The 24,111-nt window shown below is 40.3% G+C and overlaps 2 protein-coding genes across 6 annotated transcripts; both read left to right on the top strand.

Moving 5' to 3' along the window:
• Window positions 1-5: 5 nt before the first annotated feature.
• mapk3 (mitogen-activated protein kinase 3) lies at window positions 6-13,589 on the top strand. Its single transcript, XM_008416621.3, has 9 exons — window positions 6-786; window positions 2,269-2,451; window positions 5,605-5,794; window positions 7,742-7,858; window positions 7,964-8,078; window positions 8,175-8,306; window positions 9,143-9,252; window positions 10,595-10,712; window positions 10,938-13,589. Exons 1-8 carry the CDS (start codon window positions 197-199, stop codon window positions 10,703-10,705), a joined length of 1,548 nt encoding a protein of 515 aa, XP_008414843.1. The 5' UTR covers window positions 6-196; the 3' UTR covers window positions 10,706-10,712; window positions 10,938-13,589.
• Window positions 13,590-13,692: 103 nt separating this feature from the next.
• Window positions 13,693-23,315, top strand: gdpd3a (glycerophosphodiester phosphodiesterase domain containing 3a). 5 transcript variants are annotated; one of them, XM_008416620.3, is made up of 10 exons: window positions 13,693-16,181; window positions 16,411-16,453; window positions 18,081-18,216; window positions 19,674-19,719; window positions 19,849-19,970; window positions 20,747-20,836; window positions 21,038-21,171; window positions 21,432-21,494; window positions 21,639-21,690; window positions 21,983-23,315. In XM_008416620.3, the coding sequence occupies exons 1-10, from the start codon at window positions 16,031-16,033 to the stop codon at window positions 22,226-22,228; spliced, it is 1,083 nt and encodes a 360-aa protein (XP_008414842.2). In that variant the 5' UTR covers window positions 13,693-16,030; the 3' UTR covers window positions 22,229-23,315. The 5 variants fall into 5 exon arrangements, with proteins under 5 accessions (XP_008414842.2, XP_081465982.1, XP_081465981.1 ...); XM_081609855.1 differs by lacking the exon at window positions 13,693-16,181 and adding an exon at window positions 16,253-16,291; XM_081609853.1 differs by lacking the exon at window positions 13,693-16,181 and adding an exon at window positions 16,274-16,291 and having other exon boundaries at window positions 16,389-16,453.
• The last annotated feature ends 796 nt before the right edge of the window (window positions 23,316-24,111 follow it).

Raw genomic sequence — 24,111 nt, forward strand, 5'->3', positions numbered from 1 at the left:
GCGCTCGCGCACCAAATCCATTTACGTTGTTGGTTGTAAAGAGGAGCGCTACATCGCCCTCTCTGCTCCATTCCCTCCGTTCAGCAGAATCATCCGCCGGAGCTAAGTGACGGAAAGCTGGAAAACCCTGCTGAAGACAGCGGCATTTTTTCGGAAGGAAACACCCTCAGAGAGCGGGAGCGGTTTGTAGAGAAGAATGGCGGATTCATGCGGCGATATGCCTGTCAAGGCCGAGAACTCGGAGTGCGCTGAAATAGTTGTTGATACAACTGAGCCGTCGAAAGCGATTAGTACTGGTACTGGTCTCGGTTCTGGCTCTGGTCCTTGCCCCAGCTCTGACCCTGCCCCTGGCTCAGACATTGGCTCTGACCCCCGTCCTGGACTCGACCCCGACCCTGAAGCTGCACCTAAACCCATCCCCATGTCTGTATCCAAACTGGAGGAGGCATCGGCCCCTGGTTCTGGCGTTGTCTCCGGTTCTGACCCTTCTCTTGGCGCCGATTCTGGTTCAGCAGAACCCATGACTGTGTCCGAGTCTGAGGAGGCAGCGGCCGCTGCTCCTAGGACTGACCCTGGTCATGCTCGCAACCCCGGCCATGTCCCTGGTTCTGGTCGTGCCCCCTGCGCCGACTCTGTCCCCATGGCGATCTCTGGACCGGAGGAGGCTGCGCCCCCACCTCGGTTGCCCAAAACAGACGTGGAGCTGGTGAAGGGACAGGCATTTGACGTTGGACCCCGCTACACCAACCTGGCTTACATCGGGGAGGGAGCGTACGGGATGGTGTGGTGAGTACTGTTTGCTAGCTCCCATCGCGCGCTTCCCTTCAAGCTCTTTTAAACAGCGCATCTTTTCAAAATAGATGCACTTAAAACAGGGAGTGCAACAAAAAAAAAAAAAAAACATGCAACTTTGCAGCAGTCCTGGTTAACAGGTTAGTTGAGCTGCTGCTACAGGCGGGGCTCTAATAAGCTGTACAGGAAGCGAGATTGGGAGTGATTGCGCAGGACGCGGTTTACTTTTCTCAAATATGTTAGCAAGCTGTACTCAGTCTCAAATGTGCCACAAGCCTAATTGAACCACAGTTCTCCTCTCTGCAGGAATAAGCCGCAGCATAGTGTCGGGGGGTGGATTTGTTAGTTGTGGCGAGGCCTTTCCTGCTGTTATGTGATCTGCAGCCCTGCGTGGCCACTTTGTGAAGTCATCACTGGACCAGAAGAAGATCAGATAGGGAGTGTAATATATATATATATTTTTTAAATCGAGATAAAAACACCCATTCGTGTCGGGATGAGGCAGAGGGTAGTTTACATATTTCACATTTGTTTGACTGATGTCAGAAGTGTGATGATGCCACCATACATGCAGACAGTGTAAACATCACATTGGTTTAGAGGAGGAAGAACAATTAGTCTGCAAAATGACAGAAAAAGTTCACATTAAACCCAAAGGAGGAGTCATCTGACTGCTGCTGGCTGGTTTGGCCACTTTGTGGTTTTATTTCAGAGCTGAGCTCTAATGGCTTAATGAGTGGTGGTGGGGGATTATTCATTTATCTTATTTTATACAGAAGATTAAGGGAAAAGGAGCAGATTTTGATGTTTAAATGATTGCGTCATACATTCATTCTCCACGTATCATCAAGTATACAGATGTTTAAATCAATCAATTTCCCCTGGATTCAAAATACATTTTTTGCTTTCTTCTTTTTAATCATTGTTTATTTTGAGGCACTTTGAAAAAAAAATCTGGTAAATTTTAAGGATAGAGATGCACCAATTTTTTAGGTCCAGTTTTGAAGTACAAAACTGTGCTGCAATGTACATGCTGTTTGCTGATGCATTTATAGACAGAAAACTGAGGGAGTTCTTAGCTTTGACGCATTCAATGACTAGGAAAAAAGTAGATTTTTCTTTTTTTTTATCACCAATCAGGGGGAAATTGTCTGATTTCAATCAGGCAGCTAGATCAGTGCATCTCTATATTTGACTTAAATGTTCAGTTTCACACCTCCACTAACTGCAGAGCGGTGGTGTAATATCTATTCTCTTGCAAAGTGTCATGCAAAACCCGACTTCGATAACCCAACAAAGGAAGTAGCACCTAGATAAACCCGTGACACCAACATCATGTCGTCGTCGTCGTCCTCACACTCCACACCTTTCAGAGCTGCCCTGCGTCCTCTGCAGTCGTTTTTGCTTGTGTATGTGTGTGTGTGAGTTGTGTGTGTGCTACTACTTGTGTGTTGTCCTTCCTTTTCCTGTATCCAGTTCAGCTCAGGACAACTGGACCCAACAGCGGGTGGCCATCAAGAAAATCAGCCCATTTGAGCACCAGACGTACTGCCAGCGCACGCTGAGAGAGATCAAGATCCTGCTGCGCTTCCGCCACGAGAACATCATCGGGATCAATGACATCATCAGGGCGCCGCAGTTGGAGAACATGAGAGACGTGTATCCTGCCACGCTCGGACGCGCAAAATTCGGAGCTGAGTGTTACAGAGATTTTTTTTCTCTTAATTTTAAGATGAGCTGAGAGGAAACTTTCAGCTAAGAGCAGTGAAGCTCAGATAGCATCAAGGTTTCTATGGTTACCAAAGCAGGTGCTCGGTACTGGAGACAAAAACCTTGGAAGAGTTGCAGGGATTTATTTGTTAGTTTTGTTGTTGTTTGGCTTTGTCGTCTACTCTTGTCATGTTTAATTGTGCAGAGACTCCTGCGCTCTCGCACTTTCATTGCGGCAGGTTTTCTTTTTTTTTTTTTTAGTGTGTGGCTTTGAGAATTGGGCTCCACTTCCAGTCAAGCCGCCTGCGAGGCATCTGATGAGGTTAAACAAGACGACCGCGTTAGTAATGACTTAGACGGGATCCTACAGCGCCATAGAGCTTCAGCAGGCCCTTTTTTCCGGCTTAAAAAACTTCAATATGAAACTCTGTTGAGATTGATATTGAATATAAAGTAAGCAGAGTTGAACTGCTGGAAGGTTATTGCAGTTTCAAGTGTTTTTATTATTTGAGGTTACTGTAGCAAGGCCTACCTTTCAGGGATCACATAATTTAATTTTCTACGAAACAAAAATACCGTACGGTATCCTTCCAAAAATTGCATCCAAGTAGTTTGTTTCATTTGGGGTTTTGTAATGACTCTTTTGATTGGACATATTGTGCAAGTTTAGTATAAACTAGGGATATGGACCAAATTTTGTGGCACTGTTGTCATAATGATAAAAATAATAAACTATTCCTTGTTTTTTTTTTGTTTTTTTTAGGCAACGTTTGGCTGTGACTGCATGACACAGCATTCATAACGCATTCATAATGCTCTGAAAAACATACATTTTTGAAACGGGCTTCTTCAAGACGACTTAGAGTGATTTCTATCGCTAACCTGCATGCGGATTATTTATTGATATTTATTGATGATCTTGTGGAGACAATACTGTTAGTTTTGGGGGAATTTTATTATTAAAAAAAAAATAGTAATAATCTTGATTCACGATAATTGATAAACTATACAATAAATACTCACCCCTAGTATAAACCAATTTTTTTGTAAGAATGCCACCATCAGCCATATTTTTTAAAATTCCAACTATTTAACTTTTTTTTTTGTTATTTAGTGCCAAATAAAGTCTATTTATTTCCATCCTGTACTACCACTTTTAAAACTACTGTAAATAAAGTGTGTTTCACATTTTTAGGACAAAAATTAGATTAGCACTGATACTTATTTTTCTCAAAGTAGATTTTCTCTCCATCCCATACATTTAAATATATGGATTTGCAAAATATTAAAAAATATATTTTTTTCCTAGTCAAAAAAATAAACATTGGAATGGATTTCAACTCCAGATAATGGGGGACTTTTAATGTAACTTCAGTTGTAAATTCAAAAAGTGTTTTTTTTTTGTTTTTTTTTCCCTGAAAATATGTCAATACCAAACGAAGATGGGTTCCTCCGTCTTGCCTAAATGGAGGAACCTATGCCTCAAGATTAAGGGAATTCGTTTTACCTATGCCTCAAAACAGGCATAGGTAAAAATGTCAAATAAAATACAAAAACCGGGCAGGGTTAATCTAACACATCACCTGTGGTGGTTAAGCTGCTTCAGTTGTTTTTCCTTTGGTTCCCGTTGAGCAGTGATGTGTGGGCTCGGCCCGCCAGCGAGCTGCTGTCGCTGAGAGCTGCTCTGGCTGCTGCTTTGTTCAAAAGCTTCATTGTTTCCAGAAAAAAGAAAAAACATGGCAGGAATGTCTGAGTCTTTCAATCGTGTCATGTTTGATGCTCCCAGTCGGTTTAGTTGCTCAGTTGTTGCCACCTTGGAAAGGCGTTTGTTACCGAGCAAAAGTAACAACTGATGGGGTCTGAACAGCTGAGATCAACAGATAATGCTGTGAACACAGCTTTGTATTGATGCCAACAGTTGGAGTGGATCATTTTTCTTCTCTCTTTGCCAAAGAAAAGCTGCTCATTTGCTGTCTGTCGTTTGGTTTTTGGTTATGCCCAGTGAGGAAACACACAGCAGTATCTGTCATGCACAGCACAGAACAGTCTTTTCTGATCTTCTTTTATATATTATTTTTTATATATCTCACCCTGCTAGGTTTCTAGTCGATTACCATGAAAGAAAGCTGATTATGCTACTTGTGCTTAGATTTTGCTCCCAGGTTTGGGATCGGTATGTTATATGAAAACCCAGTGACGACCCCGTTATTGGTTCTCCAGTAGAATCTGTCAGATTTCTGTTTTAAAATCTTTGTGCGCTCCGAGAGGATTCCCACGGCCTTTCAGCAGAGAAATCAAGCCCACAGCATCACAGATCCTCCACCGGATTTAGCTTGTGGGTGTGAGGGGTGTTTGTTGCTGAAAAGTCCGCTGAAGTCCGTCAGAGTTTTGCTAGCAAAGGATGACGATAAGAAATGATCTCATTTAAAATTTTGTCCTACCTTCTTTTTTGGGTTCATTGCAGAAAGTTGCCTCCGACTACAGTGTAAGGTACAGTTAGCTAATATCTGCTGCAGTTCTTTGGTATTTTAAAAGTAACATTGCAACAACAATAATTTTGCAATATGTTGTGCAGCTCTAATTGTTACCACTTACTTTAGAAGACATTGCATGCAGCTCTGCAAGCTTTGGTTGATCAATGCAACTATGCGTGGCACTGTCTTGTTAAATATAATGCGGCTGTTGTTTAACAGGGATTTTCTAATACCATGCGTAACTTTTGTTATGTTACTTTAAATCATTTCCTCATGGCTAAAGGTCAGAACATGAGCGACCTCATCGATTGTTCTTCTGATAACCGTGCATCTGTTCTTTCTGTCTAGGTTTTGCAGTTGCTTTATTTATTTTTTTCTGTTTTATCAGAGAGTGATTGGAGGAACATAGTCATTGCAACACACGTTTCACGTCGTCTGCAGCCCAACGTTTTGCAGTTTCGGGTTGAATAAAAGAGGTGAACGTTGGTCTGACGTGAAATAAATATATATTTAAAAAAAAGAAAATATGAAGCCCCCTCATTTTGTCAGGTCAATGTAAAAAAAAAAAGGACGTGACTTTCTTTCTGTCAGTTTTGGTTCGTTTGCCTTGACCCGTGCGTGTGCCCAGCTACATCGTGCAGACGCTGATGGAGACGGACCTGTACAAGCTCTTGAAGACCCAGAAGCTGAGCAACGAGCACGTGTGCTACTTCCTCTACCAGATCCTGAGGGGCCTCAAGTACATTCACTCCGCCAACGTGCTGCACCGGGACCTCAAGCCCTCCAACCTGCTCATCAACACCACCTGCGACCTCAAGGTGAGTCTGGACATCTGGCGTTAAAAGTTTTCCTCAGAGACCAAGTAGAAGGACGTCGTACCTTCAAAGGCGCTCGTACCTCTTGAGGTGTGTCACATTTTGTCATTTTTTTAAATAGAACAACACAAATTAGTGCTTAAAGTCCTGATCTGCGGTAAGACTTTTTGCATAATTTTGTCTGCCCGTCACAATAAAATACACCGCAGCGTGTGGAGGATGCAAATACCGTGGCATTTGGTTTTGAGTTTTCATGACAATGGAGGACGCTCTAGTTCCTCCTCTGTACAATGTTGTGTTATGTCTTGGACCAATCTGGTTTTCCCCTGTTTTAATTTTACTTTTGCTTAAAATCTACACGTTCCCAGTACAGCTGCACCTGGCTTGGTGATTTTAGCTGTTGGTCAGGTGCTGCTTTTAAATACCTCCTCAGTTTCAAGAGTTTTAAAAACTTCACATTTCAATTTCTTTGTCTTTTTTTTTTTTTTCTTTTAGCAGAGTAAAATGCAAACTTGTTCCGAAAGTTTGCATCCATAATCTTGTTTACAAATAATAATGTGTTTGAAATTACAGTAGATGTGAAGGTTTCTATATATCACATTTTGTAACAAACGTCAGTCTATTCTAGTGAGACTTTGTGCCATGAGGCAACGTGAAGCAAGCCCATCCAGGAAGTTGCAATCGCAACTATTCATGCAAATTTGTTCGTCGTTCTCAAATTTTGAACGTTGCAATTTTCACCCATCACCGCAAGTTTTACGCAAGCCTAACCAGTTGCCTTCAGGTTCTCTGTAGTTTCTTCTCTTCTGACCAATCACCACACTCGGCTGAATTTTGTCCAATCTTCTCAACTCTTTTCTAAATTGGACTTTCTGTTTCATGACATCTCTTGACAGTCAAACCTGCAAGACGAGAGCACGTGTGACGCTAAACATTTGCCCTTGTTTTCTTTCTTCTTTTGCTTCTTCTTACGCGTCGGGCATAATTTCATTCGCATTAAGGATTTTTTTTTTTTTGTAGAACCATGTTATGACATGAATAAAAAAATAAAATAAAAATTGCAGCTTTGACCACAAGCCTGTGAAAAAGGTGCCTCAAAATCTGTGATTATTTCTCTTTTTGACTGCAACAATCGTAAAATAACACTTAAGTTAAAAAAACGGTTTATTTTAACTTTTGCTATCTCATTAAGAGCTGTTATGGACAATCCAAAAAAAACTGCTTCCAGCTTTGGAGCTGCAGGTTCTGTTCTTTTGCATAAAACCTATCAAAGTTTGTGCTTGTAGCTGAGAAATTGGGGGAAATTGTTAAATTAAATTAAAATGTCATTTTGCAGCTTCCTCTCAGTCTTGTTATTTTTGTTTGCTTGATCTAACCTCTCTGCGTGTGTGTGTGTGCGTGCGTGTGTGTAGTGTATAATCCACAGTGGTTTTGTGAACATTTGGCATTCAACCATCAATCCCTGGATTAGCTGATCATACGTGAGGAATGGAGCACAAAGGAAGCGTTTCAAAGCAGCGTGTTGCCAAAGTCTGACCTAATCCTAGAGCAGCTGTACAGTTGTGACTTTGCTTTCTGGCTACAATGTGCAGAAAACATTAAAAATAGATTTGCACAGCAAACAGGGGTAAGTTAGAAAGAATGAACCGTCATGTTTGCATCTTTTATTAAAAAAAGGTTTGATGTACTTGCGTTGTTCCTCTTATTAAACCTGCTGCTGCCTCCTAGTGAACTCCATTCCTTCTCGGCACATTATCCTGCTTAAATGTTGCCGGATTACGTGCACATTACACAATTTACAGGACTTCAAAAGTGGCTTTATTAATAAAACGGGAACTTAAGAAGCGGTGTGTGTCCTCTGGCTGGAGCTTGGGAATTAGTTTGAAAATAGTGTAAGAACTGATTTGTTTTTTTTGTTGGTTTTTTTTTCCCTTTTTGTTTCTTTCTCAGATTTGCGACTTCGGCCTGGCTCGGATAGCCGACCCAGTTCACGACCACACTGGTTTCCTCACAGAGTACGTGGCCACACGTTGGTACAGAGCCCCAGAAATCATGCTCAACTCAAAGGTACAAGTTGAACTCACTCACTCTCACGGTTTTGGTATTTGACTTGCAAATTAGTAAAAATTTAACTGCACGGGTGTGTTTTTTGTTTTGTTTTGTTCTTTTCAGGGCTACTCAAAGTCAATCGACATGTGGTCAGTGGGCTGCATCCTGGCTGAGATGTTGTCCAACAAACCCATCTTTCCTGGGAAACACTACTTGGACCAACTAAACCACATACTGGGTGAGACTTTTTTTTTTTATTAACTGCAATCATGATGGGGACAAAAAGCAAAAAAAATTAAAAAGGAGCCGTGCTGAACAACATCTGTGTGTGCAGGCGTACTTGGCTCACCGTCTCAAGAAGATCTGAACTGCATAATCAACCTGAAGGCGCGGAACTACCTTCAGTCCCTGCCCCCTAAGACCAGGATTCCCTGGGACAGACTCTTTCCGAAGGCAGACCCAAAAGGTAAATCAGCTTATTATGACTACTGCGAATGTTTGAAAAGACCTGGAAAATGAGGATATTCCAAAGGAAAGTTTCTAAGTTTGTTTTGCTGCCTACATTGTTTAGAAATTACTGTCATTTAAACATTTGAAAAGTAGGTCAGAGTAATTAAACCACAGCCTGATTAAAAGCAGGAAAACATAATATGAATCTGCAGACAGAGAAACTTAACATGCATGAAGATTCACTTGTGTTGCATTTTTATTACGTTTAAGTTTAAACAAGCAAACTGTAGGTGAAAATCTGACTGTTAAACAAACAAAAAAAAACTCTAAGAAACATGTTGCTAGAAACCTAATGCTGCTTGTGGGGATATTTGTCAATCAATAAAGTTGGATTGTTTTATTGGAAAACGCAAAGTTACTCCAAACGAGATGCGTTCTCTGGGATCATGCAGCAAAAGATGGATCGACCACAAACGAATGTATAAAAAACTGATTAAATGAATTAAACTACTGCAGTAATATAAAAGGCATCATTTTAACATCTTGAGGAGGAGAAGTGTGCAGCGGTCGGTTCGTTTTGTCATCCAACATGGTTTGTTATCTGTGTCCAGTTAGATTCAGGAACCAAACGCTGTGACAAGTTTCCATGTTCAGGGTTCCTACACATATAGAGACTTAATGAAGAGAAAAAAAAAACAGAGATCTGGAGTTTTATGATGTTTTAAACATTTGAGTACTGACAAACTAAACATTTTTCTTACTGAAATAATTTTTTGCACGAGTGTGTAGAAACTCTAAACATTTGCTAATGGCAGAAGACGGTTAATGACGACTCCTTGTTCTTCTCTGAAGCCTTGGACCTGTTGTGTCGCATGTTGACATTTAACCCCAACAAGCGCATCACCGTTGAAGAAGCCCTGGCTCATCCCTACCTGGAGCAGTACTACGACCCCACCGATGAGGTACAAATACGTCTTATTTGTACGATAAACCAAAGTTTATCGCAGAGCGACAGTTAGAGAAGCGACTTCGTACTGGAGTTTAAACTGTTGCGAAGCCTATTGAAGGTAGCTGCACTCTGGAACTGCGAAGGGGAAGAAAGTTGATCATATTTGTAAAAGGGCGGGTAATACCATTGATTTGCTTTGTTGTTTTTGTTTTCAGTTTGGTTTTATTGGTAGAAAAAAAAAACTGTAGTTCACCACAGATGTGAAACGGCTACTTGTTACAAAAATTTTATGAAAATAATTAAATAAATAATGATGGATCAACTGCAACACCAAGGTCCCCTACGTCCATTGTGCAAAATAGTGACAGTGGATGGAAGCAGCTGAAAGTCTTTTATTTTTTTTTTAAACATTAAGTCATTGTTTAGTCCATTTAACTAAACTAGGAGACTTGTCAATCATGTCAATCAAATTCATGTCATGTCAATCAAATTCTGTGCATTTGTTTCTCCTAAGCTTTTTTTTTTAATTATTTTAAACTTCACTTCAAGCTGATCCTGTGTACCTTGGTAAGAAAGGAAATGACAAATATAAATAGACAGTTTTTTGTCATTTCACTTAAACAACAAGGTGGAAGAGTGTTGCAGGTGAAGCAAATTATTTGGAGAGTGTGGCTGCTAATTGAGTTTAACTCAATCCACATTTCACTAAACGGAACACAATAAGTGTTTTCTAACATAAGAAAACTTGTGATAACAAGACCTGCGGCTGCAGCCGCAGCTGACCTTAATGGTCAGCCGCAGCCAGACCATTAAGGCATGCCTTAATGGTCTGGCTGTTGACCTTGCGAGAGCCATCTGCTGTCACCATGGCAACAGAACCATGTCCTCTAACTTCCTTAAAGCTAGTAGTCCAAAAATCGCTCAGACCTGTGGCTCAATGCGTTTCCAACGGAGGCTGTTTCAGATGGGTGAGGAGAAATGGACCCTTTTCTACCTTTTTGCTGTCTTGAAGCCGACTCGCACATGGAAGATCTTCGGGGAGACAGGAGTGCTCACTTCATCCCTTTTGTCTATGTTTCCCACAAGCCGCCACACGCTCCTGTTAGAAAGAGAGAAAATAATCTGCTTTCTGCACTGTTGCCCTCCAGGCGCACATTTGTTAGTGCACTTTTAATTTTACAGCGGTGTAGTTCAAAGACTCTTCTTGTGTCAGGAAAGTGGATTTTGGACTTTATCTTAAAACAAAGGACTTGGATTTAACTGTAAGCTGTTAAAGTTTCTAGTTGCCAAATTCTTAAACCAATTAGACTCTTTAGCTCCTGTTTTGACCCGTGTTGTGTGCGCTCTGGTGTTAGCCCGAAGCGGAGACGCCATTTGACTTCACAACAGAACTGGACGATCTTCCCAAGGAGACGCTGAAGGAAATGATCTACGACGAAACGGCTCGTTTCCAGACGATCAGCTGAGGCACAGGTACGTGACAGTCAGCCTCATGCTCTCAGTGGCCATTTTACATGGATTTAAAGTAAAACACGTCTGTTTTACATGGGTATTCTGCTGAAAAGTTTGTGAACTTAAAGTAGGGGGGAAAAAAACTAATTTAAAACTAACATCTTAAATTTTATGAAGACGCTTCTTAATTTATAATTTGTATAAAAGTCTTGATGTTTTGGATTATTCTTTGTTCTTTCTTTGCAGTTTTGCTGAGTTGTTCCAGCGACGCTTGGAGCCAGAAGACCCTGAACGATATGTTAAAACAAAAGAAAAGTGCATCCTGAAGAAACCGACAAATATATACATTAACCTGCTTACCTTTGCATTTCCACTGCAAGAAGGAGCTAAGTATAAAAATGGGTCGCCGTTACCGAGCAGGGTGTACTCTGTCAAATTCATGCCATTTCCGTTTTGTCCACGTTGGACTCCTCACTCACCTCAGATATAATTTTTTTCCCCTTGTTTTTAAGCCCATTTTTACTGCTCCGGCTTGTCTAGCACCTTCTGCGGTAACTCCTCTCCTCGCCAACGCGTATAAACCATCCTACTGTATTAACCAGCTCTGTAACGCTCCTGATCTATGAGAACGAGTAAAAGCTTTGAATATTTGAGGGCTTAAAGAACCGGGACGGGGATGCTAACCGGGTGTGTGCATGTACGTACAGAATATAATGGATTTTCTAGATTTTTTTTTTTTTTTTTTTTTTTTATGTGGTTGTCAGTTTTTGTTTGTAGGGTGTATTTTTGAGTCTTTTTTTAGTTGTTGTTTGTGTGCTTCTGATTTTTTTTTTTTTTTTTGTTAGGTTTTTTTTTTTGGACAATAATTGATATTTTTAGTGGCATGTTGTCAGAATTTCTTTACCGTTTCTCCTTTTTCTGTACGAAAACACAGCTGAATGCATGCATTCCTGAAATTGAGCAAAGGTGCAAAGAGACCCCGGGGGGGGACAAAATTGATGCACAACTCACCCCAAGGCCAAGCACACTGAAGACTCACATGGTTTAGCAACATGACACATACTGGATGAAATAAAGATGAGGAAAAAATGCCCACTGGCTCATTAAAATATTGCAGCTGTGATACCAAAGTCCTTTTATTGTCTATTTCCCCCCCCCCAGAAACTCATCCAGTTTCTCTCTGTTGAGTAATTCTTGTTTTGCTGTTGCTCTGCTCTCTAAGCTACGCCCAAATCATCAGCAAGGACTGACATGCATGACCATGTTCCTGTACATTCCCTTAAAATTATCAACAATGACACTCCATCATGTAAACAAGCAAAAAAAACAAAATCCTGCCTGTGTTCGCTTCAGATTATTTATTTGTTTATTTAATGAGGGTGTTTTTGTTGTTGTCTCTTTGAGTCTTGGTCCTTGTACCTCAAAAATTGAGAGAGGCAATGTCTTTTCCCATGATTCGTGCCGGGCAGCATTCTTGCACAACAGTGCGCGGTGAAATTTACTGGGCTGTTGGTGTTACAAGTGACGGTTGTGACTTTTCATGCTGTTACACGCCAAACTGATTGCTAATGGCCAAGAAAAGTTACTGCTTTTTTTTAAGTAAAGAAAAAAAAAACATACGTGCATTGCTTTGTAGGCTAATGCTACATATGAGTTGACCTCTGTTGCTGCTTAACATTTGCGTTGTTCTGCCTAACAGGGAGGGTTTATTTCTTTCTTGCTCTTGTTTCTGTAACTTCCTCCGCTCATGATGTTCCGTGTCGGTTTGGACCGCCTGCTGCTCTGTGCAGCGCTAATGGATTGTATTTTTTCATTTGTTGTTTTTGTTTGTGCTGGGAATAGTAAGAAATTATCTACTCTGGATCACTCGCGCCTGGCTTGTGATGCTAATCTTCCTGCCCTCATCTTATATTTTCACATCTCTGATTCGTGTCGCTGTTCCGTCAGAAGCCATAATCAGCTCTTTTTCTTCTTCGTTTTCCTCCAAATCTTCTCCATGCTTTACTCAAAGGGCTGCCTCCTCATCCTCCTCCTCGCCTCTCTGCTCGCTGTCCCCCATCAGTTCTTCCGGGAGCAGAACACCTGGTCCGATCCCGACCCAATCAGCACGCCTGCACTTTGTCTTTCAAGCCATGTGCCCTTCGTCTCCCCTCCATTTTTTGGAGGCTATTTAAGCTAGCCTCCCATCTTTTGTGTCGTACTTGTAGAGCTTTTAAGTTCGGATTGCAGAAATGTACGTCAGTGTAAAGACTGTTTGTGTATTTGCACTGTTAAACCAAGACTCCTCCTTTTTTTTTTTTTTTTTTGGATCATCACTTACTCCCTGTGCGTTTTTAATCCACCAGATGTGTTCTTGGTGTTGCACGTAAAGGCCTCTCTTTTATTAATATCATTTCCTCCCTCTTAACACGCCACCTGACCCAATGTCTTTTTTGGGAATAATGAAAGGGGAAGAATCCTGACACACTCCTACACACACCCTCTCTGGCTCACCTGAGGGTTGTGACCCCGCGTGTCGACATTCGCTGTATCTGCAAGGGCCTGCCTGTCTTAAAGTCTGTTTAAGGATGTTTTTAAATGGCTATTATTAAGTTTTATTGGTGGAATGCTTTTTTTTTTTTTTGCTTTTTTTTCATAAAAGGGAGTTCAGATTTTTTTGTGTGTGTGTTTTCTCTTATGGCTATTAATATTACTATAACTAGGAGTGTTTTCAGTCTTTCTGAAGCGTATACTTTTTGTCTTTTAATTCCTCCAACCAGATTGTAAAAGGATTTATTTTGTTTTACAGAGATTGTCGAGGATATGAGTTATTGAGTTACAGTCTGTATTCTGTGGTATTATTAATTGATTAACAAAAACAGAATTATATAAATGGAATTAAATAAAATTTCAACATGCTGTTTCGGGACCCTTTTTTTTTTCTTTTGTCTTTTCAACTCTGCTGGATGTTGTTCAGCAAAGGAACCAGGAGGGGGCAGTAAATATACAGAACGTAAAGTTTGCATTCTCTCCTTGCTAATCCTTTAGGGTGGATTAATGAATTTGTTATTGGATACAATTTTCCCCACATGCTTCAACTACAAGACCATGACAAAGTATTTGCCCTTTATCAGATTTATTCTGATTTAACTTTTCAGTCGCACTCAAAACAGAGTTTATAATTGGATAAGGATACTCTCTGCCAAATGCACAATTTGAATTAACTATAATTAATATTTTTTAAAAGTATGGCATATATTTTCTAGGCACATAGTACAATCGAGTTACTATGTTGCCTTCAGTTATAAAAATGCTGCATTCATTAAACATATCTTAAAAGAAATTTGACTTCATAATTGGACAACAATCGTTCTTAAGAGTTGACTGAGAAACATAAGTCATATGATCAAATAACACGTTATAAATATACCCTTTTTCAAAATTTCTATTTCAGCAGTCTCACCCAGAATTACTGTCAGACACGTGAATCAAAGCTCACTTCAATGGAGCCTGTCTGACAACATGAAGTAGGGTAAAAAATAAGCGTGGCGCATTACGGTCCAATCAACAGGACATGGTGTAGTGTCCTGGGTCACAAAAGTGTTGCGCTCGTCTTCCTTACTGCACAACCCCAGGATCTTTTATTCCAGAGTATATGTCAGAGTACATTCGTTCACCCACACTTAAGGAATAATGAGATTATTAGCTATATAAAAGAAGATTTAATGCCACATAATGCAAAATACAACCATAAATTGGAACAGAAATACAGAGTCGCTGTCCAGCGCTGGGGCGTCAGTCAGCATATCTCAGTGTTGATACAGAGAGATACAGCTCTGTATTTTGTAAACTACACTCACTGTAAGGGCCCTTATCCTTGTATAAACTTATTTGTGTGGCCTAACCGGTTACAGATATGCAAGCAGTGGGAGTGTGCCTGCATGCGAGCGAGATAAAATGACTCAAAAAGGGATAAAAAGATTTCAGATGAAGTTGTATCCAGACAGTTTCACCTCACAAGAAGATAATGAACCGTACGCTCCGAGTTACTGAACATTTACTCGGTGTACACTGTTAAAAAAATAACATGTTCATTTTCTCTTTGTTCTGTCTGGTCTGTGTACCGAGTTACTGTGCAGCAGCCAAATCTCTCCAAGCTGAAAATTAAAAGAAATACCTCAAGAGCTACAGAGCTTACCAAATGTGTCTAAATCTTCTTTTTGTCGTTTTTCTGATTAAACAAGGCCGAATGGCTTTCTTTGCCCATCTAGATTGTGGTAGAGCACATTATAAATTATTATTAAATGTTTTTAATATGTATTTAGACACGCCCGAACATATCGGATCCGTCTCAGGTTTCTCCGTAAACCCTCCCTCGGTGGTGAACTTTGAGTCGTGAGAATGCTCATTTTCCCTGGAACTTACCTTACCTGCTTTTCTGATTATTTTGCAACATGTCTCAGCAAGACTGCTCCCACTCAGACATTCCTCAAGTGTAAAAGCTACAGCCTGTGCTCGACCTCTTAAAATAAAATTAAAAAAAAGAACAACCAAATGTCAAAAACATGACCCTGCGAATGCAAGACAATGCTGGATATTCAGGTCATCCTGCTGTGAATGGCTTCATCTGTTCTGGCTGCAGCTTTTCGCAGCGCTCTGTAGCTGTTGCACCTCTGCATTGTTTGTTGCATTGAAACCGAACAATATGCCGTGTCCTGCTGACTCTGTAGCTGACATAGAGAGAGTTTTCAGCGATGCCAACATGCACAATTTGGAGCTCGTACCTCCTCCTGCCGCCTGCCCTGTAGACGAATGCGCGTCCTGCTCTCACGGAGAGGAATGTTACTAAATTTATGAGATCCTACAGTGAATATTCCAAGCAGCAATGCGGGATGAGGTCATTTTGAGGTAGATTTGATAGGATTACAGCTGCAGTGTGAAGCAGAACAAAAGAAAACCTGCAAAGGTGCTGGAAAATGTAAGGTATGACACACGACGCCCTTCCCTCCACAGGTGAACAGAGCAACTTGACAGAGGGACAAGTGTAGCCACTGTCAGAGGAGACGCCATTGAATTATGAGCTGGTGCTTTATTAACTCGCCTTTACAGCTCTGGTTCAAGCTGTCTTCATCAGAAATCAGGGCACACTTTGACACTTTGACTTTGGAGTGAAGGTGGAGCACATTTTTTTCTGACTTGTCAGTCCAGTTATTTTCTTACTCCCATTTCTCCTGAAGCAGCTGCAAATTAGCAGATAGTCTGATGATGGCGTAATTGTCAGTCGATACAAAAGAAAGCACCTTTCTAGACGTTTTAGGAGGAAAGGTGTGTGAGAACGTTTGGAGACTCATTGGATCTGCATGAGGGAAAGGATGAGCGTGTTTCTGTACTCCGTCCTCCCTCCGTTGGGACTATACACCCTGATCTCACAGTATCTGCTGAAGAACCCACACCATCTCCACCGGAAGAAGAAAACGGCTTTCTACTGCACTCAAATTTCACACCGAGGAGGTAAGAGGGGGGCTCTGGGGGGGCTGCCGGAGGGAGGGATCTGTGATCCACGCTTGTGCGATGAGGAGCTTTCCTGAAGACATATCTGAGTGGGATCAAGAAAATAAATGGTTAAAATCTTGAAATGTTTGCTGCTGAAGTACTTTTAAAGTCTGTTTCAGAAGGCTGATGGTAAGTTTGTTTTTTGTCAACTGTGCTGCTGCTCAGATTTGGTTTGGACTGTTTTCAGGATCGGGAGAGAAGATAGAAAATACGATGGAGGCGTTCACAAAGTGAGTACTACCTCAAACTGTAAGAGAAAAAATGAGCTCTGCTAAAACACTGAGGCTCACACATATGCACACACCCTCATTAGGTTAAATATCTTGTAGTATATTGTATTTGACCTTTTGTAAGCATCAGAACCAAATGTCACAAGGCATCATTTACTTTCATCACACCTCCAGGCAGAGCTGCTAGAGTTAAATTAATCAACTTTCTGTCATAGATAAGGCTTTTAAACATAGTCCAGCTGTTTTACGACTGCTGAAAGCTAGGTGATTTTTTTTGTGTCTGTTTTGGTTTCACTGCTGTCTGCACACACAGAGTGCATCACATTTATCATTTTGGAAATCAGCTATTTCTTTGCTGTGTGCAGTAAGAAATACGGGACAAAAAACAAATGACAGGATGACAAAAATGCGCAAAACCCCCCCACCAAAAGGATGTATGAGGAAGAAAAACCAAACAAAAATGCAGATCATCAGGTCTAGGCTGCATGTTTTGCATCAAAAATCACCTCAGGTAAAATCGCTTGAGGCTCCATCTCGGTCAGTCTTTCTGCTGTGATAATTTTACAGTCGACATCCAAAGCACGGGACGTGTGTCCCTGCAGGTTATTGTAACGTTCAACCTGGAATTAGTGGTGTTGGTCGGTTATCTGTCAGTTATTGAGTGATTGGTTTCGTATCTGCAGTTTCTCCTCTCTTTTCTGTGGATAGATTGAATTTGCCTATAAGTGTATCTTGAAGGAACATTTGTTGTGAATTAAAAATAAGCTGGGGCTGCACAGTGGCGCAGTTGGTAGAGCTGTTGCCTTCCAGCAAGAAGGTTCTGGGTTCGATTCCCGGCCTGGGGTCTTTCTGCATGGAGTTTGCATGTTCTCCCTGTGTATGCGTGGGTTTTCTCCGGGTACTCCGGTTTCCTCCCACAGTCCAAAAACATGACTGTCAGGTTAATTGGCCTCTCCAAATTGCCCCTAGGTGTGAGTGTGTGTGTGCATGGTTGTGTGTCCTGTGTGTCTCTGTGTTGCCCTGCGACAGACTGGCGACCTGTCCAGGGTGTACCCCGCCTCTCGCCCGAAACATTGGCTGGAGATGGGCACCAGCACCCCTCCCGACCCCACTGAGGGAAAAAGGGTGCAAGAAAATGGATGGATGGATGGATAAAAATAAGCTGATTTGACTTAGATTTTTTTAAACTCTTATTTTTGAGCATTTTTGTTTTTGTTTTTGCAAATGTAGATGCTTTTAAACAGCATCTAATGCTCAGAGCAATAGATTTGGTGCTTTACCGTCTGTCAGTAAGACAGGAACCAACCATAATTTTGCATTTGAGTAAAACGTATCAATAATTGCTGGCATAAAAAAAAATCTAAATGGCATAAAATGTATAAAAGCTACATCCACAGTAGCCTGATGTTGTGCTAATTGTACTTTGAGTTTTTAAAGTGTGATGTCAGATTTTTTTTTTAAATACATAAATTAAAGCTTTAATATGATATTCATACTGATTATGAGTGGATGTAAGGTCATGAGAATGGCCGGTATTAATCTTTAGATCAGTCCTTTCAGCATGGATTAATGCTTCACCCCAAACATCAGACATGATCCTTACAGGAGCTTTTCTCTCTGTTGTCAGTGCGATAGAAAACGGCTCACAGATGCTGGAGATGGACTGCCACCTGACAAAGGATGGACACGTGGTGGTTTCACATGACGAGAACCTGAAGAGGCAGACCGGCGTGGACAAAGACATCTCCTCGCTCAATCTGGAGGTAAGACAAGCCACCACTTGTCTTTATTGACAGCTTAAACTAAACAAGCGGTTTGTGTTTATTTAAAACAGAATATGCGAAAAATTTTAATTTCACGGTTAGTTTTCTTTTTTCAGGCTTTATGAAGGGTTTCAGCATTGTTCTCTGGACTTTGACTCCAGTTTCAACTGATTTCGTGTCTTATTGCTGTGCGAGCTGATGACTGTATGTTTGCAATGACAGTAAAAAGGATGTTTGGATGTAAATCTACCAGTGCATACAGTCAGAGCCTTATGAAAGCAAACACGATTCAGGCTACTTAAGTACATCAACTACATTATGTCTTGCTACTCTGCTGCCAAGCAACACACATTCAGTCTGAATGTGAATCATAAATGAATCAGTTACTGATGTTCTAGTGAAATAAAATGTGGGAAAAAATAATAATTTAAATAACAAAAGTAGCAACTCCAATTTTTTGGAAATTTAAACATTTATTGTTGTTATCCAACAAGTTCTTAAGACCAAACAATTGCTTATGATCATAATAAACCCATTATCATTATAATGGCCATTATCTCCATGCTTAGTAGTACTTGTAGAAAAAACACATCATGATGCTGCCTCTGTCCTGCTTACCAGCTTTTGAAGTTGTCTTAGGCTTGAAAGTGTCTCTTTAAAAAAGCAAGAAACCAGACTGCTGAGAGTCAAAAGTCTAAAAAAAAAATATCTGCAGCAGACAAATATCATCTAAAACTTCTTAACTTCTTATCATCTAAAACTTTATTCCAGGAACTGGAATAACAATTCCAGTTCCTGAGCGGATTGCTATCCTTAAGCTGATCATCAAATGTTTGTTTTGTTCTTGGTTAGTTGTTCTTTGTGATTCACCTCATTAGTACTAAGTGCTATTATGTGGGAAGCCAAGCTAAATTATCTGAGTTATCAATATAAACAGCACAATAATAAAACAACAACCCTTTGAGAAGTGTCAGGACTGAGAATCAGTAAAAACATTTAGCCAAAATCCAAGAAAAAAAAAACTTTAAACAACCTTCAAAAAGCTTTTGAAAAATACAAACCAAAAGCACATTAAATATGGCATGAAAATCTGTCTGTTGGCAACAAAATATAAAGAAATAAGGAATTATTTGAGAGTGAAATAAGAAAGAGGCTATCGGATTTTATTTCAGGTTAGTTGATTGGTGGGTTTTATAAACACGTCTCTGAGATGAAAAGTCTTTGGTGGACTGATGTTTATATTCAGCCTGTTATTTATCTTGAGAAATTAATCTGTTTGCTTAAATGCTGGAACGCTTTCAGGGAAATGTTTACATCCAGGTAAGTTGCAGGCACTAACAGATCTAGAAGGTAACTTATATAACCAATAATATCTGTAAATAAATGCATACATTTTAGCTTAATTAACATTCAGATGACTGTTTTTGGAACTAAGGTTGTTTTTTTAATTGTTTCAGGATTTGCCCCCGTATAAGGAAAGGCTGGAGGTGACATTCAACGCAGGCCAGTTCCTTCTCTCTTGTTTAGATTATTAATCATTAATGAAAATGTGTTTAGTGAAGGTATTGGTCAGAGGAGTGTGTGTGTGTTTGTTTAATTCCCACTAACTTTTCACATCGTACTACCCTTCAGGGCAAGAGAACAAAAGTGGAACAGACAGAAAGATTGCCCTACTAGAAGACGTGTTCAGGAAGTTCCCAAAGATCCCTGTCAGCATTGAGATCAAGGAGAACAACCCACAGCTGATGCAAGAGGTGCAGAAACACTCCATATTATGCGGATTAAAAAAAAAACAAGCACATCTTACCCAAATTACCCCCCAAAATTAACGACAAGCTGCAGCAATGTTGATAGTCATATTTTGATTCAAGATTTATTTATTCAGGAAACTGTCCCCCAAAAATATTCATATCCCTTGAACTTTTTCCTCACTACCTCATATTTTTAGACACTTAAGTCTGAAAAGTGTGCCATGTCGTTGTATTCAGCCACACCCTATCTGAGTCTTTATACTCGCATGCAGAAAGAGGTTAAGTGACCTCTAGGTTAAGTTACCCGAGATTTTATTTAGGAGTGGCCAAGTAAAGGGGTAAGGGTCTTTAAACAGATATTTACTTTAAAAAAATAAATAATATGAATAATTTTCCCTCTGCATCACAATTTTTTAACTTTTTCTTTACCTCTAACAGTTTATTTTCAAAGTATTTAGCTCCATTCATCCTCCCGTTATTTCTGACCCTCCTCTGTGACTCATTAAGAATAATATTCCCACAGTATCACCGTCGCATAAAATGTGTGGTTGTAACAGTTTAAATGTGAAAAAAGTTCAAGGAGTATGGCATACCACCCAAATGTACATTTAGAGAGAGGTTGGTTGGATTTTGGCTCCTATGCTGATGTTTGTGGTGGTAATTAGCTTGTTTTTTGTTTTGTTTTTTTTGTTTGTTTTTTGGAGGGGGTCCAAAATACGGTTCGGAAGTAGACTGTACTGTATGGAAGTGGTTTTCATCACGATCATGTCTGTCTGCAGGTGTCAACCCTGGTTAAACGCTACGACAGGGAGGGCATCACTTTGTGGGCTTCCGAGGATGCCAAAATCCTGAACAAGTGTCGCAGTATCGTAAGTTGACCAGCAGGGGGAGATAGAGTGCCAAACAAAAACCTTTACCGCACATTCGCCCACTGAAACGCAGATTTGCTTCTGTGTTGGTGGAAATGTACCACGTTAAATGCCTTTACAAGTTGTTAGCATGTGTTTTTCTTTCCTCTGTTGTCTCTCCTTCTCCATGTTTCAAAAATCTCTGCCTGTGTTTCTTTGCAGAACGTCTCTATGCCCTACAGTTTCTCCGAACAACGCGGTATCCTGCTTCTCCTTCTCTATTACACGGGCCTGCTGCCCTTTGTACCTGTGGGAGAGAGCGTACTGCAGTTCTACCTGCCACGCATCATTAACAGGTGTGTTTGCAGAGCCTGTTTACCCTGTAAGAGATCTAGTCCTGGTTTTAAAAAAAAAAGGCCAAGCTCTGTGCAGAAGGTGTTTACATGTGATTATGATCTCAGCACAATTCCTCTTTTTATATGAAAAATTAAAAAAAATACAAATAATTAGTCTATTTGTTTATTTCAGTCATTCATTTTAAATTGCAAATGAGTGAAATAAACAAATAAATGAACATTTCAGAGGGGTGTTTAATATCTTTCTTGTGCACTGATAGGACCTACAAACCCGAAAAACCTGAAATCCTGAAGAAAAGCTGGGTTATTTCTTTAATAGATAAGTAAGTTCGACATTTGACTATCCGACATTCTTAGTTTCTTTGCCAGGAAGAAACTAAGAAATTCTTCGAGGCCCGACTGGAAACGTGGAATCATATTTCTTGTTTTTATTCTGTTTAATCCTTCCCTCCTTTTAATATTTTCAGAACAACAATGAGGAAAAAACTTTTCAAGCACCTTGCAGACCGTGGGATACAGGTACCACCTTAAGGTTTATCTAGTACCTCTGGCTTAGTATTGGCAAGTTTTACATGACAAAACATTAACCTCTGTGATGTGGCTCGGCGCTTCCTGGGAGATTACTCTCTGTTTGCGCTTGCCCAACTATTTATAGACCAGGGGCAGGAACCTGCTTCCTTCATGTCTCCTTCATTGGACCAATAATGATCAAAACTGAATTGAAAAGTATTAAGGCACTTTCACAGTTTCCGCTGTATGAAAACACGCTTGACTGAGTGGATAATAATGGTCTCCATATTTGCAACTGTAGGTGCATTTATTTGTTTGCAATAAAAATGAGGACATCAAGGCGGCGTTTGACCTGGGAGCAACAGGAGTCATGACTGATTATCCAACTCTGCTCTCTACCTACGTCAGAACACACATGAGAGTGGACGACCCCAACAGCAGCAGTACTCAAGAACAAGTGCTCTTGGGACCGCAGAAACAACAAAGACTAGAGCAGACATTGCAAGAACAAGGGGCGAATCCATGCGTCCAAACTGAACAAGATTAGTTTGCTGCCAAACACCGAGCTGGCAGGACAAGGGTTTCATTCACGTAGAACAACCAATCACTGCCGACGGTGTGATCATGTCTGCTGTGTGCATACAGTCGGGTCGGTATGTAAAGAAACCTTTGATGAGCTTTGTCAGCAGTGAATGTTTAACTAGCCGCAGCCCGTCACCTGACAACCCATGATAAGACACTAAACAAATATGACTTTGTTTTGACTGGCTACTTTCTGACATTATTGATTGGTTTAGGTGAATTTTTTGTGTTTTTAGATAAAAAGGGGGCAATGAAATTGTACTTTAGACTGCCTCATAAAAGTGTTCATACCACAATGTGTTTGGGGGGGATTGTATTTGGTCACAATACAATCTCAACTGGATTTAAGTCTCGACTTTGACCATTCTTGAATGAAAAGTTGTCATCTGGAAAAGTATTGGTATAAAACCTACTCAAGTACTGAGTAGCTGCTCATGAGATCTGATTTTATTTGTACAAAATGATTCAATCAGACAGATGATTGCCTAACCCTGGTCTGAGCGTCTGCACAGCTTTCTTCCTGACCTGCCAGCTGTGCTGCTTGGTTTTCGTCAGGATATTTGCTCACTAATGTTCTCTAGTGTAACTGGGTCTATATTAATAGTTTTATATTTCCACAAAATGTGTTCTTTTATGTATTTGTCTGCTTCTACTTGACTGTTGCTGTGTTCCTCTGTGTACTATAAGGGGTTTGGTCCTCCAACTCCGCCTTATTTTCTTCTTCTTTTGTTCAGGGTCCTCCAGGACTATTATAAATATTAAGTTATTAATTTCCTCTCCCCTTTTGTTATTCGTTCCACTGGGGAGAGGCAAGTTTTATAATCTATTGTAATCCTTTCATTTATATTGTTCAAATGTTTATTTTTCCTTCTGTATTAATGATAAGTGTTTGGATATTTTCATTTGAGTTGCTATTACACCTTTATATCATTTGATGCATGCTAACTATTATTTTGTATAGATCAGGTTGGAGAACTGGAGCACATGCTAGGTGCTAATGCTAATATCTCCCGATTGACAGATTAAATAAACGGAGACCGCCTCCAAATCCAGACTTGATGTCTTGTGGTTTGTCTGATCACCACACAACACACACAACGCAGAAATCCACCGGTCACACTCTAGCAAACCTCTGATGCTGTCACAGAGCCACAGGGTTTATACTGAGATTGAGTTACACACAGGTGAATTATATTCACTCATTATATATCAGGTTAAAGAGAGATAAATAACAATGCACATCACACTTCTCAGACTATTGTTTACCAAAAAATGATGAGGACAGTATATTTGTTTCCTTTAACTTCACAGAATGTGAAACTGTTCAAGAGGGTTGAATACTTTTCAAGGAACCGGACATGTGCAGGCACACACACTCAGGGTGCTGTTATCATGAGGCTAAACATCTGTGTTTTGTCAATTTATGTTACCTAATGCTTGCCATGTGCAATGGATCTCACTCACGTCTCTGTTTTCCTAGGCGGCTGTGACCAAAGTCCAGCCACACTGCAACAATGACAATCAATCAGTCTGTTGATGAAACAAAGGGTGGACTTTTCTGAACCAGTTCCCTGTGCTGATTAGTGTGACAGTAGAGTTAAAATGATATAAATCTAGCTTTTTGTCACACTTATTCAAATGGGGGCAAGTTTGAACCAGAGAATATGTCTATGAAATAATGTCATTTGTAAATGTTTTGGAATCAAGTGTTGTGCTAATGCCATTCTAAATAATTTGTTTGTCATGTCACGTGTCCAGGCCTTTAATTGGTGGTCAGCTGAACAACAGAAACTGTATGAAGCGCCAAAACCTGGTGATAGAAATGTTTGACTCAATAAGGAGTTCATC

This window comes from Poecilia reticulata, chromosome 8 (genome assembly GCF_904066995.2).
Source record: "Poecilia reticulata chromosome 8, P_reticulata-male-v2, whole genome shotgun sequence".
Classification (NCBI taxonomy): Eukaryota; Metazoa; Chordata; class Actinopteri; order Cyprinodontiformes; family Poeciliidae; genus Poecilia; species Poecilia reticulata.

Bases quoted from the DNA above. Each gene is read 5' to 3' on its own strand.
- gdpd3a (XM_008416620.3), top strand. From the start codon at position 16,031: ATGAGGGAAAGGATGAGCGTGTTTCTGTACTCCGTCCTCCCTCCGTTG. The intron at 21,495-21,638 runs GTAAGTTCGACA...TAATATTTTCAG, and splicing joins GTTATTTCTTTAATAGATAA to AACAACAATGAGGAAAAAAC. The intron at 21,691-21,982 runs GTACCACCTTAA...TTGCAACTGTAG, and splicing joins TTGCAGACCGTGGGATACAG to GTGCATTTATTTGTTTGCAA.
- mapk3 (XM_008416621.3), top strand. From the start codon at position 197: ATGGCGGATTCATGCGGCGATATGCCTGTCAAGGCCGAGAACTCGGAG. The intron at 2,452-5,604 runs GTATCCTGCCAC...GCGTGTGCCCAG, and splicing joins TTGGAGAACATGAGAGACGT to CTACATCGTGCAGACGCTGA. The intron at 8,079-8,174 runs GTGAGACTTTTT...CTGTGTGTGCAG, and splicing joins CCAACTAAACCACATACTGG to GCGTACTTGGCTCACCGTCT.